At 31.4% G+C, this 12,758-nt stretch overlaps 1 protein-coding gene across 4 annotated transcripts in view; it reads right to left on the bottom strand.

The window, feature by feature from the left end:
- Positions 1 to 12,758, bottom strand: part of LOC132950750 (sodium channel protein 60E) — a 134,582-nt gene that overhangs the window by 13,115 nt on the left and 108,709 nt on the right. For 3 of the 4 annotated variants that reach the window (XM_061022294.1, XM_061022293.1, XM_061022295.1), the window contains 15 exons: positions 5,952 to 6,203; positions 5,011 to 5,254; positions 4,347 to 4,662; positions 4,164 to 4,280; positions 3,931 to 4,089; positions 3,752 to 3,856; positions 3,411 to 3,602; positions 3,196 to 3,350; positions 2,994 to 3,127; positions 2,722 to 2,915; positions 2,402 to 2,604; positions 2,055 to 2,327; positions 1,773 to 1,992; positions 1,541 to 1,680; positions 756 to 1,052 (listed from right to left, as the gene is read on the bottom strand). In XM_061022294.1, coding sequence (XP_060878277.1) covers positions 756 to 1,052; positions 1,541 to 1,680; positions 1,773 to 1,992; positions 2,055 to 2,327; positions 2,402 to 2,604; positions 2,722 to 2,915; positions 2,994 to 3,127; positions 3,196 to 3,350; positions 3,411 to 3,602; positions 3,752 to 3,856; positions 3,931 to 4,089; positions 4,164 to 4,280; positions 4,347 to 4,662; positions 5,011 to 5,254; positions 5,952 to 6,203 — 3,001 coding nt within the window. The remainder of the gene's footprint in view (positions 1 to 755; positions 1,053 to 1,540; positions 1,681 to 1,772; positions 1,993 to 2,054; positions 2,328 to 2,401; positions 2,605 to 2,721; positions 2,916 to 2,993; positions 3,128 to 3,195; positions 3,351 to 3,410; positions 3,603 to 3,751; positions 3,857 to 3,930; positions 4,090 to 4,163; positions 4,281 to 4,346; positions 4,663 to 5,010; positions 5,255 to 5,951; positions 6,204 to 12,758) is intronic. The other variant, XM_061022296.1, reaches the window with a different exon arrangement.

The following is a 12,758-nucleotide window of genomic DNA, read 5'->3' as shown; positions in this document are numbered from 1 at the left end:
CAAATTATGTCTATTAAGTGTTATGATATGCATGATATGCATAACTATAATAACGTTACGAAGTTTAAAATGAAATGTCAATTGACAATTATTGTAATCAGTTGGGTATATGTATACATTTGAATTTTAAATATTTCTTTTTCTTTTGCATACAAGCGAGCAGTTATATTATGCATTAATAAAATAAATACACTTTGTAGTTTTAAGTCGATTGAAAATAATAAGTTGGAAAACGAATCTGGAATTAATGTAATTGAAATTTGAATCCATAAAATACGAAATTTGCTATTAGGGAAATACCCTTTGGATTATTTACTGTTTATAAAATTATACTACTTCCATTGAAAGTGTCTTCATGAAAAATGTATGTTTTGATCACTGTAAATCAACAATACAATACATTCTAAGGAAAAACGGTGTCAAGAATACAGTTTACTATCTGAAAACCAAAAGTCAATACTACAAATGTTTATATAAGAAAATAAATAATAATTTGAAGATATGCATGTTAGTAATAAGTTCTATATCAAACATGTGTTATTTGAAAGTAATTTTAAATTAATTAATTTGACAAATAATTATTGTTAAAATGTTACCTATAATAATTTTATCGACTATTAATCAAAAACATTTTTTTTTTATAGGGATAAAAGTATAACAACTTTAGTTGCTTCTATATTTTATGGCTGTTGAATAATTGTTTATGTAGCGATATGGACTAGTACAGTAGTACCTACTAAGCTGTAATGACTTACTGTGATTTTTTCTTGGGTGACTGTTCTTCGTTTTTACTCGTCGTATCTAACTGAGCGTTAGATAATAAAAACAATGGTAGGTTAAGCCAGAGCGACGCTCCTAGTTCAGATATGTCAGATGTGTCGGAGGCTCTTGAAGATTTTCTGGACGAAGCTCTTGAACTACTACCGATACCTCCTCCAATACCACTGATTGACATGCCTTTAACATGTAGGAACGACGAAAGACGTGACTGCCAACCTCCGGGGCTTGAAGACTGCGTATCCGAACATAAATCCGTTATGTCTTTTTTCCGTCTAAACAATTTTTGTTTTGATGCAGGTTATATATGATGCTTAAAAAATTGGGTGGTTTAATATTGAAACAATTCCAAATACTTCGAGGAAATGAATTTGGAACTTAATAAAAATATGGTACATAAGTTTAAAAAGTAAGGACAAATATAATATTAGAATACATATTGTTAATGATAATAAATTATACCCAGATTATAACGTGTAGTAATGAAGATTATGAGTGGACTACGAGTGTTGATTGGTGTTTTAAAGTTGTGTCATAGAAAAAGGATAAGAAATTTGTACATTGAAAAATTAAGTTATACCTGCATAATAGAATTGTAAAAAATGTAGTATAATGATGGACGGGATGCAGATATAAAAGGCAAATAAAGACAAGAAAAGGTATAAATTGGGTTAATATTAAAACTACGATTTGGAAAAGTGTTCAAAGTAGATAACGTTGATGGATTGTTATTTATCCAAGTTACGCGAAACAAATACAATACCTTCGGAAGTTTCGGTAACTTCTTTGTATTAGTCTCGCGGCTTTATCTTGACGTTTCCACAGACGCGTAGATGACACGATTTCCAGTTCCTTACGTGTTGGGAATTGTTTTTTAAACTTCACATCCATTTGATCTCGTAGCTGAATACAAATATTAAAATTTAAAATCATCATTAAATGTTGCATTTCATTTTTTGTATAATATAATAAAAATGTAAATGATTATCGGTTACTTTTTTGAATTCGTCTGTTTCGTCGACATGGCCAAGCACGTGTTTGACGAGTGCATGGAGTATATCCAAGCAATGTATCTTGTTGCCTCTCGCAATTGGTAAATTGAAGCTGACTAAAGCCACGATATTTGGTTTAGGTATGCCTAATGGTGGGTCTAAGCTTGCAATGAAATCTGATATTTGATTGAATGCTATGAACTGCGTTGCATGTGGATCGTATCTGAAATAGAAAAAGGAGGTTTAAAATTATGTTTGAAAAATCCGATGAGATTTTCCAGTTACTTAGACCATCGGATGTAAAACATTTCGAGATCATCTTCTACAATGCCGATTTCTTCTTCCTGATGAGCTTGGTTAAAGTTTTCTAATATAATAGCTATGTACATGTTTATTACGATCATGTAGCTTATTATGATGAAACTCGTAAAGTACGTAATCGCAAGAATAGGATGTCCGCAATTACCGTTCGGAAGTCCTGGAGATTCAAGTTCACAATCCGGTGGTTGCACCATAAGTGATTCAAGTACGTCATTCCACCCGGCTGATGTCATTAGCCTATATAATAAACAAATATGGTTCGAAATAATATTTTGGAATTTCAAGTAAATATATACAATTTATGTACTAACCGGAACAGCAGTTGCATGCTCCTACCAAAAGTCTCAAAGTTTACCATGTCATTAATGGCTTTTTGTTTTTTGACATGCCCGAAAACAGACATACCGATTATGGCGTATATAAAAGTAATCAGACCGAGTAGTGCGCCAATATTGAAAAGTGCTGGTAAAGACACTATTAAGGCAAATAACAGTTTCCGTATACCTTTGGCGGCCTAAAACCCAAATAGTTAATTGAAGTAACACCAATTACACAATTACAGAGATTGTCTAAAATGTAATTTGATTAGTAATTATGTTTAGTAGTAACTAGGAATTTATTATTATCTCACCTTGATCAATCGTAATATTCTACCAATCCTGAACACGCGAACTACTCTCAAAAGTGTCGGTGATACTGGAAAATCGATCATGATATCTTCCATAAGTATACCAAGAACGGATGCTAAGACAAGCAAAAAATCAAAAACATTCCAAGGAACAGTAAAATAATGAAATCGAAGACCAATAATTTTCACTAAAGCCTCTGTAAAAAAATATTATGTATATTGTAATAAACACTTCATTAATAATTTGTATAGTATTTTTGTAAAAAGAAAATTACCTAATCCAAAAACAGTGGTAAAAAATGCGTTACAGACTTCTAATATGAAAAACACCGGATCAGGCTGATTGTAATGTTCAATACCCATTGTCAGCATGTTTAAAAAAATCAATACGAAAATTGCAATCTCAAACCTACGAAATAATGTTCACGTTTTAATCATTGGACATTTTTAAGTACAAATTATAAGTAAATATAAGACCTTCGGGAATTCGATAAGTCGTAAAATATTGCCATAAATTGATTGACTGGGCGCTTAATTACTTTTTGTGGCTTTTTCCGGCCTAGTTTTTTCATGGCCGTGTAATAATGCTTTTGACTTTCAGTCAAGAACATTTCTAATACTCCGCCTTCGTACTGCAACAGATAGTTCATTAACATATAAATGATGTAACCTCATTAAAAATAATGGTATACCTTTTTTTTAAGCATGTTAAAGTTATCAATTATAACACCGATGAAAAGGTTTAGAGTGAAAAATGCTCCACATACAATAAATATGACAAAATATATGTAAGCATACAAGTTTGCCTCATATTCAGGTTGTAAGTCTACACCACGAGCGTCTACAGCATCTGCCATTACTTCCATCCAACCTTCGAATGTGGCCTGAAAATGTAATGTTCAAAAATATAGTATAGTACCTATTAAAAATATAGTTATATTTTAATGAAAATATATATATCATTAATTCGATAACAGTGTAGCACGAGTACATTTTTTTCAAAAATAATAATAAATACCACGAATAAACTTACAACTTGAAATAAAGCCAAATAAGCTATGCCCACGTTATCAAATGATATTTTTGAGTTTAACCAAGTATAGTTATGGAGCATGCAGTCACTGCGGTTATTGACAATCTACAAAAATTATTATATAGTTTTTATTTAACACCAATAAAAAAAAACAACATAAAAACATATCAAGTACATACGTTTACGGATAAACGGTCTCCGTTGTCGTCAACACACTTAAAAAATTTTCCACCAAAAAACTGCACACCCATGATTGAAAATATCAACCAAAACACAAGACAAACCAGCAGAACGTTAAAAATTGATGGAATTGCATACATCAGAGCATTCACAACTATCTAGTAATGTATAAAATAAGCGCATATTATATTACATTCAACGTAAAAGTATTTTTAGACTTCGCAGTACTTACTCGCATCCCTTGCCATCTTGATATGGCCCTGAGTGGTCGCAAAGCTCGGAGAGTTCTTAACGACCGTAGAACTTTTAAATTCTCATTTTCATCAATTAGTAAACTAAAAATTGACATCTGTTTCGAAAAAAATAACCAAAACAATTTTAATCTGTTATAATATCAAAAATGTATTTATATTACCATTGCAATAATGAAGTCTAAAGCTGTCCAAAAACTTTTAAAGTATTTATAAACCCCTAATGCTATCCATTTTAGCATAAGTTCAATAGTGAAAATAACGCAAAACGTAAAATTAGTCCAATATAATGCAGTTTTGAGCGTTTTGTTATCGTCTAGGTAAATATCTTCGAAGCATAAAGTTACACTCGACGCAAAAATCAACACTAGTATAAACCATTCAAATATTGGAGTATCGACTACCACGAGAGTTCTCTGTCGGAAAGTCATCCATCGGTCGCCGAAACAAGTATCAACCCATTCTTTTTTTATTCCAATCCTACAAATTATAGATATTTCATAATTAAAATAATATTCCAACAGTTAAATTCAAATCCATTTTATTATTTAAATTATGCATAATATTAATGTGTCTTTAAGTATATAAAACAAATAATGCAATTATTAAAATTGTATGTATTTACTCTTTAGTACAAAAAATATAATATAATGACTACAATGATTTGTATTATTCGTTTCAAGAGTAATATAATATGATCAAACAAATAATTTAAATAATGTACTAATATTAGAATAATAAAAAATAAATAAATCAAACATAATGTTTTATACGAATACAATTAAGTATATTGAAATTATTTTAATACAAAATACATGCGTTATTTACCTTTGATAGCAATTAAAAGGAAAACATTCTAGTGGTGCCTTTGATTGTTTATTTCTGCCAAACCCTGGAAAACTGGGAGCGGCATCAACGAAATTTCCTTGGGAGTCCCTTCTTCCACCGACGGTTAAGTCGTCCACATAAGATACAAGTGTTATCCAAGGTTTCTTTTTGGACTTTTCATCAATTATTATATCCTTATTTTTTTGTTTCAGGAAACACGTTTCATCTTGATCGTCAATTTCATCTGAATAGTCATAATCAAAATAAAATACACAGCTTAATATTTAAAACAATGCATCTATAGAAGAAAATAGAATTGATTTTCCTAACTTCAATAATTTAATTTGATTATTATAACCAAAATATATTCTTTAAACTTCTTGTGAAAATATTATAGAATTTTATATGTTAAGTATTTATTACTTTATGAAGTTATTTAATTTAAATTTAAGTGATTTCTTTTTTTGTAAACCTTATGAACCTATACTCCAAGTTTAACACTCAAACTTTAGTACAAGTTATTAACTTCTTGATTGAAATGTATAAATAAGAACCATCAACCAATAATAAAATATAATAATGATTAATGATAAGTATATGAATATCATGTATTCATATTATTTAGTCCTTGTTTCACAGTTTAAATTTTCAAGAAATATTTTTATTTTAAATGTTTCAAGATTAAACTATAATGACTATAATTAATAATTATGATTATAATTTTATGTCTTGATATTTACTGACCGTGTTAAATAAATATTTTTTGATTTATAAAAAACAACCATTTTATACGCTTTTAATATGGATGTAGGGTGTATGTTAAATTTATTTTGATGTAAATACATTAAAATATTTTCCACAAAAATGCTGTTCATATCAGTAACAATATAAAGTATAAACAAAACGAAATTTCATCGTTATTAAAAAAACATAAATTGTACCTTTACTGCTGTCTTGCCTGGTGGCCAATATGTATGATCTTCGATGTATACCTGCTGGTGGTGGACTAGTGCGGTAATGTTCGGATAACTCAAATGTTTCATCTAGCATTGGTAAGTCTAAGTCTCTTGTTAATGTAGGTGCATAACACATGGCGTCTTGCATGATTTGATGGTATAATAAATCATCAGATGTTGATTCCTGGCAACTAAATACTGACGTCTGTTGAGTTGTGAGTGGTCCTTGGTTATATCCTGTAAACAAAACTATGTTAAATTAATTATAGTTTGTTTTTTATTTTTACATAATATAATAATATTATGTATAGTGTGTCCATATATATTGAAAATTTTTACTATATTTTTCAGACAACTGAGCGTGAGAAATCAAAATTTAAAGTTAAGAAAATGGCGGAGGGAAGTGTATAGACAAATTCATACAAATATGGTTATGCAGATTACCATATTTTTACCACTTTAAATATTAGTAGAACACCCTATACCTGTTGTAGTACGTTTAATGAATTTTAAAGTTATTGTGACATTAAGTGCACCCAACCTGTATACAATGTAATTAATAATTCATTAGTAATTTCTAAAACATAACGAGCATGCTAAGAAAATTACTTTGTTTGTCTGGATAAAATTGTAATATAGTATACTATAAACTTATAATTATTATTGAAATGTTATGTATAAAAATATCGGTGTTGCGTAGGTAATTTATTCAATGAATTTTAAGAAGGTAAATATATTACATATATTATTTATGTATTTGAGAATATAAATTAAGTAATAATAAGAATATTATCTCAGTGATGTTTAAAATAAATTAAAATACTCATAAATGGAAAAGTGCAGGTTTAGGATCTCAAGACCAGCGTGTTCAGTAGCTATAATAATATGTAGGGTGGTCTATAAATCCAATATTATAATTTATACAGACTAGTCAATTCTATATTGGACGGAACAAAAACTGACAGGTGAATTGCTGATTTATATAGTTTAGAAAAAATGGTTACGAAGCGACGACCTGATAACTGTCGAACCAATACGCGGATCTTCTGACATAATTAAAGCGAAATTTAATGTCTGGAGGGATGAATACATGATGAGCTGTGTTTGAGCGGGAGTTTTGATGAAACTAGAAGTGACTTCGAAATGACAAACATTAATCCATAGTCACCCTGAAGAAGACGCCTGGAATTGTAAATGATCAAATACGAGCGGCGTTTCCGCAAACTTTGTGTCTTTGTAAATAGCTTTTAGTGTATTATTATTATAATATGTACATATCAAATTATTGAAAGTTAGGTACCTATATAACGCCCATAGGCGCAATTCAGTATTTCTTTGTGGTGCAGGGCTCAACGAATTTATGCCAAATATACCCATGTGGGACGAAGCCCTCCCCGTACTTCCCTTTTGCTTACCTTTAATGCCTTCAACAATTTTTATATCCTACAAGATTTTTACGCCACATTTTATTGATACATTCTTATTATTACTAAGGCCTGTCCCGAGAGGTGTTGTAGGGGATATCACGCCCTAGGTCCCTACACAACCATCTACAGCAAAATAAATTACAATACATACCAAGTATGAAACGACAAGGAAATAAAAATCAAAATGAAAATAATCGCTAATGGATTATACAACAAATTAATATAGTAATATTATATCAATGTTCAGAACATTATCTGTTATAAAAAAAAAAATAATAACATTATAATATTATCATGTTGGTTTTTTTACAATATTTCAATATTCTGTGATAAAATTAGTTTTTTAAAACTGTAATATTTAAATACTCACAGCCCATAAAAATTGAAGTATTGTAAAATAATCTACGTAAAATCACAGATAATATTCCCAAATTTAGTTTAGTAATAGGTCAATCCACTTTAATGTTAAAGCTAACAACACTGCAAGATTAGTTGTGTTGAACGACGCTGTGTTGTGTGAGAGAGAAAAAAAATAGGGCACCTGACATCGTCTACATGAATCTCAAAGATACAATTTCAATGATAAATAATATTATTATCATTAGTTAATAGATAACCACAATATTATTATGTTTAATTTATAGCGGCTGTGGTAAGGTCGCGGACCGTAGGAGTTGGTTTTTAGTGATAAAACTTACAAGACTGAAATTATAAGTTTTAGGTTTTAAAAACTATTATGAAGTAAAATCTATTTATTTTAATCTCGGACTCTTGCGCTTACGATAATGCCGAATAAACGTTCAAAATTCGATAAACAAAAATAAGTTAGTCATCGACGCTGCCCGTCATATTTTAAACGAACCTCGAATTATAAACACTAATTTTATTGATTTAAGTAGTTTTAAATAAATTTAAATATTCGTATACATAAAATATTTAAATTACACATTTTATAACCGTCAAGAATAAGTAGTTTCAAAGTAAATTAGGATCAAACATGCACATTACCCGCACATTAATGTCTACCGCTAACACAATCTCAGTTATACTACCTACTATAGAATAACAATATTTAATTACTGATATTAAATCACACTTTACCTTGAAATAGTAAAAAAATATTAATTCGTATACCTGGGTACATAAATAAAAATGCACAAAACTTTTTATTTTTTTTTTGTTTTAAGTAGTTTGTTCATAAAACGCCAACAACACATTACTGGTTTTTAAACATAAATAACTGTTATAATACAATAAATTAAGTCTGTATAATTAAGTACCTGATTAAGATTTTGTCAGCAAATAGAATACATTAGAAGTTAAATCTATCATCTATATAATATTGATATTTAATTTTGGTTCTTATTTCCTCCATTTTATAGAAAAAAAAAATAGCACTTATACTTAAGTGGCCATCAAGCCGAGACGCCGTGTGCTAGTCCAATGTAGTAACAATATTATCTAACACCTGTGTACCCATTTTGACATATTGCTTGTCATAATATGTTTTTACATACTCTTTTAAAGTAAGAATAAGGTTTTTTTTAATTTAAAAAAAGACAATTTTTCTTTTAGAACATTGAAGCTCAAAGATTCGCACACTTTAATGTTTTATTATTTTTGTCACAATGTGTAATTTACTAATATGTTTTGTGACTATGTTAGTGTATATTTTATAACATAAAAATTAATGGCAATTCAACGAAAATAAACCCGAAAAAACCAACTACACCAGACTGAATAATTGTTATAAGCTTGTAATTATATATCATTTTTCCGTATCGTAGTACGAGGTTTATATTTTAACAAGACGTAACGACGTATTAATAAAAGTTGTAGAAACGTAACAATTCAATTGATTTAAAGAGTGGTTGGTAAATGCACGCTGTAGCGTGTCGGAAAAAAGATATTGTATTATGAAATATTTATTCACATTGTAATTTTAGATAAAAATATATTTTAAACATTGTATAAATAGAACGTGAAAAAAATACATAATTTCAGTTATAAATTCTGAAAAATCAATAAAACCAAAGGTCACAACAAACACTAAGTCTACGGCAACGTCATTGCGTCGAGTGAAATACAATTGGCGTTTGAAATACTTAAGCCTAAAAAAAACACGTATGCTGATTTTATATAGACGCAAACACATTTATGGCCGTCTCTCCTCCTATCACTCACCGACGAAAATCCCGTAAGACATAACACGACACTCCGTATAACAGCCAATAATAGTTAGAGTAGGTAGACATCGGTGACGAGTATTTTTTTCGTAGTGTTATTGACGTTCTATTAGTTTTTAAAAATCCAATTTATCCGCTAAGCATAGGGACGAAAATAAAATACGTTCCAGTGGATGAAAACAAAACGAAAAAAGAAACATAATTGAATTTTCATCTTACACTGCACGGTCGACGACTGTAATATCATATTATTATGATGCCGAAAACTATGATTGTCGAACGGAACCGGATTTTATTATTGTTTCAACAGTAGGTATCGCGTGTTAAGATGTCCGCGGACTGATAAAAAGTAATAATAATAAAAAAAAAAACACCCGTGGAACGATTTCAATTTAACACATTGGGTCATACACTCAAACACCTGTATAAAATCTATGTCTTGAACTCGAGCCGACGATGCTTTAAAACGACACACGGTCGGATACACTGGCTTATCTAAATTTCACGTTATTAAAACGACGGGGGGGTCGTATACTGCAGTTTTAATGCAAACCCTATGAGCTTTGCTACGTACAATACGAATGGACGGCTCTGCACAATGAATGCACACTGCAGTTGCCTAAAGTTTTTGCAGTCCTCGAGTGAGTATAATAAAATATCGACATACCGAATAATCGAAGGCGATTGATGCGACAGTGCGTCGTAATAAAACATTATTATAGGGTCGACATATAAGGGTATACCACAGACTATAGAGTATAGACGGTCGCCACAATCGTACCTCATCTTTTGCAAGTATTAAAGTTGTTTGTACATTCCAAGGGTTTTGATTTTTACAATTTAGGAGATTCCCCGGGCTTTCTCAATGTCTATTTTTTTTTTATTGAATCCGGCGTGGTACAGCGAATCGTGTTGTTTGAATTTCCTCGCCCGTAGACCGCATTGGCCGAGTTATTAGATATTCATGAAATTAGAAATTGGCCAACAAAACAGAACGCAAAAATATAGTACTGAAATCAACAGTCAACAATACTAAAAAAAAACCGGGTAATGAGATCCACTGTATGTATTGTGTGCCGATTCTCGTAATTTTGAGTAAATGTGTTGAGTTCGAATTAAATGACAAATCATCGGATACCTACGAAAAACGATATTGTGCGGAGACGGTTTGTTATAGCCTATATTATATATATATATATATGAACATTTTATTATGCATTTATATTGTTGTAAGTAATTTATTACTAGGCAGGTACGCGGTACGCTGAACTGAGTTGCATCGAAACAGATTGCATGTATTATATAATAATGGTCTGTTTTATTTAAAGTTACAATACTATAACAATATTGTAACCAGTTAGGCACGTTTTAAAGTTGCTTGTAAATTACGTGGCCGATTACGAATTACAAGTGCGAAATTGGCCACGCGACTTTGATACGTGTAACTGATTACTGTTGAACCCGGGTCGTACGCAGGAGATACCAAACATCCGAACACCCGACCAATATAATAATTGGTGTGCGCGCCTGTGTTCCCTCCACGCGCGTATTTTATTAGTCCACCGCCGCGGCGGCGTAATGTACGTTTCGCCCTCATCCCAAAGCCTTTTGGTCTGGCCTAGACGGCATATCGTATGTTGCACACCTATATATATATACACACATACTACGGCGCACTCAAAAGGGGTCGTGTAAAGGTGTGTATAATAATAATTAATAACGAATGGCCCCGCACCGATGTGCACTTTAATACGCGACCGTCGCCGTTTCGGCCCGACAATTCGGCCGCCGTTTAATGTGCGTGTATAATATATATATATATGTGTTTATACGACCGCAATAACTGTTATGCCCTCCCCCCCCCACACACACACATACAAACACTCGAGTGTACGAGCAAATGTGTATAAACGCAGTCGTTTCGTGCGCGCGCAAACGTTATACTGTCTTATTCTGCGGTCATAATATTATGAAGCCGCTCAATTGTAAAGCGATATGTACTTACACAAATTCACGCTGACCGCTGTGCAATGGATGGATAAGGCGTTTGGTTGTGCGCGCGTGTGTGATGTTTTTTACACGGACTTTACCGTTTTTACCGTTTGATTTTAAACATGATATCATTACGGACACGGATTACGGATATCCTGTCTTCGCTAAACACAATATAGGCACTTGTGTAGGCCGGCATAACGACGGAGAGAGAAACGGCGGTCCCCATACTCGCACGAAAGTTTCTAGCGATAAAGAAACTAACGTTCAAGGCGTTCAAGCAAGAGAGCAGAGATATGTAACGGTGTTGTGTTTATCAATGGCATCAATATTGTGTTGGATTACAGATTTATGTATACAATGTCGCATCCATAAGCTTAATATTATCAATGGTTTAAAAAAAAAATCGCGGTTACTTAAATTATTTTTGTTTGTTATCGTGGTGGGTGGGGTTGATAAGGGTTTTAAATTGATTTTTAATGACAACCATTTGATTTTGATTTCATAATCAGAAGCAGCATGCTTTTGTAATCAATTTTATGTATACATTTTGAACATGTATACATTTTACGATATTATTTACGATGATCGGAGTGTAATTTTAGGGTAATCGGCAAAAGTTTTGGTCTGTTACTGGGTACTCCATATCCAATCTACCTAGAGGTAACCTACTCTGTTGATCTAAACCATAAATGCTTATTAATTGAAAACAATTTACTCAATTTCCCTAACATATAAACTATTAAATAGGTAATATTGAGTTTTGACTATGGAATTTAAAATAGTTTGTAAATTTTCGATACACATTATATGAAAACGGGGAAAAAATTACTTCTCCGACACAATATACGACCTATGTTCAAATAAATACTGCTAGCACGTCAGCGAATCATTCCTAGGTCGTTCTACCTGATTCCGCCCGAAACAAAACGATTGCAGACATATGAAAAAAAAAAAACACTCCTTTGTAAAACTATTACGTACGCTCGGAATATAAAACGTATACGATGTATAGAGTACAATAGTACATGCCACATATTGGGGCGATACACGATTCCACACAATTTACCTTTTTACTAAAGGTTACTAACAATTTTCGTCAAACAATAGTATTTTTTCTACTACTCGAAAGTAACGCGATCCCAAACAACCAACGATGTGTCGCCATAATATTATGTATAAAACCA

Source organism: Metopolophium dirhodum, chromosome 8 (assembly GCF_019925205.1).
Source record: "Metopolophium dirhodum isolate CAU chromosome 8, ASM1992520v1, whole genome shotgun sequence".
Taxonomy (NCBI): domain Eukaryota; kingdom Metazoa; phylum Arthropoda; class Insecta; order Hemiptera; family Aphididae; genus Metopolophium; species Metopolophium dirhodum.
Note: the sequence above shows the minus strand (reverse complement) of the source record. Positions and strands in the feature narration are given on the sequence as shown.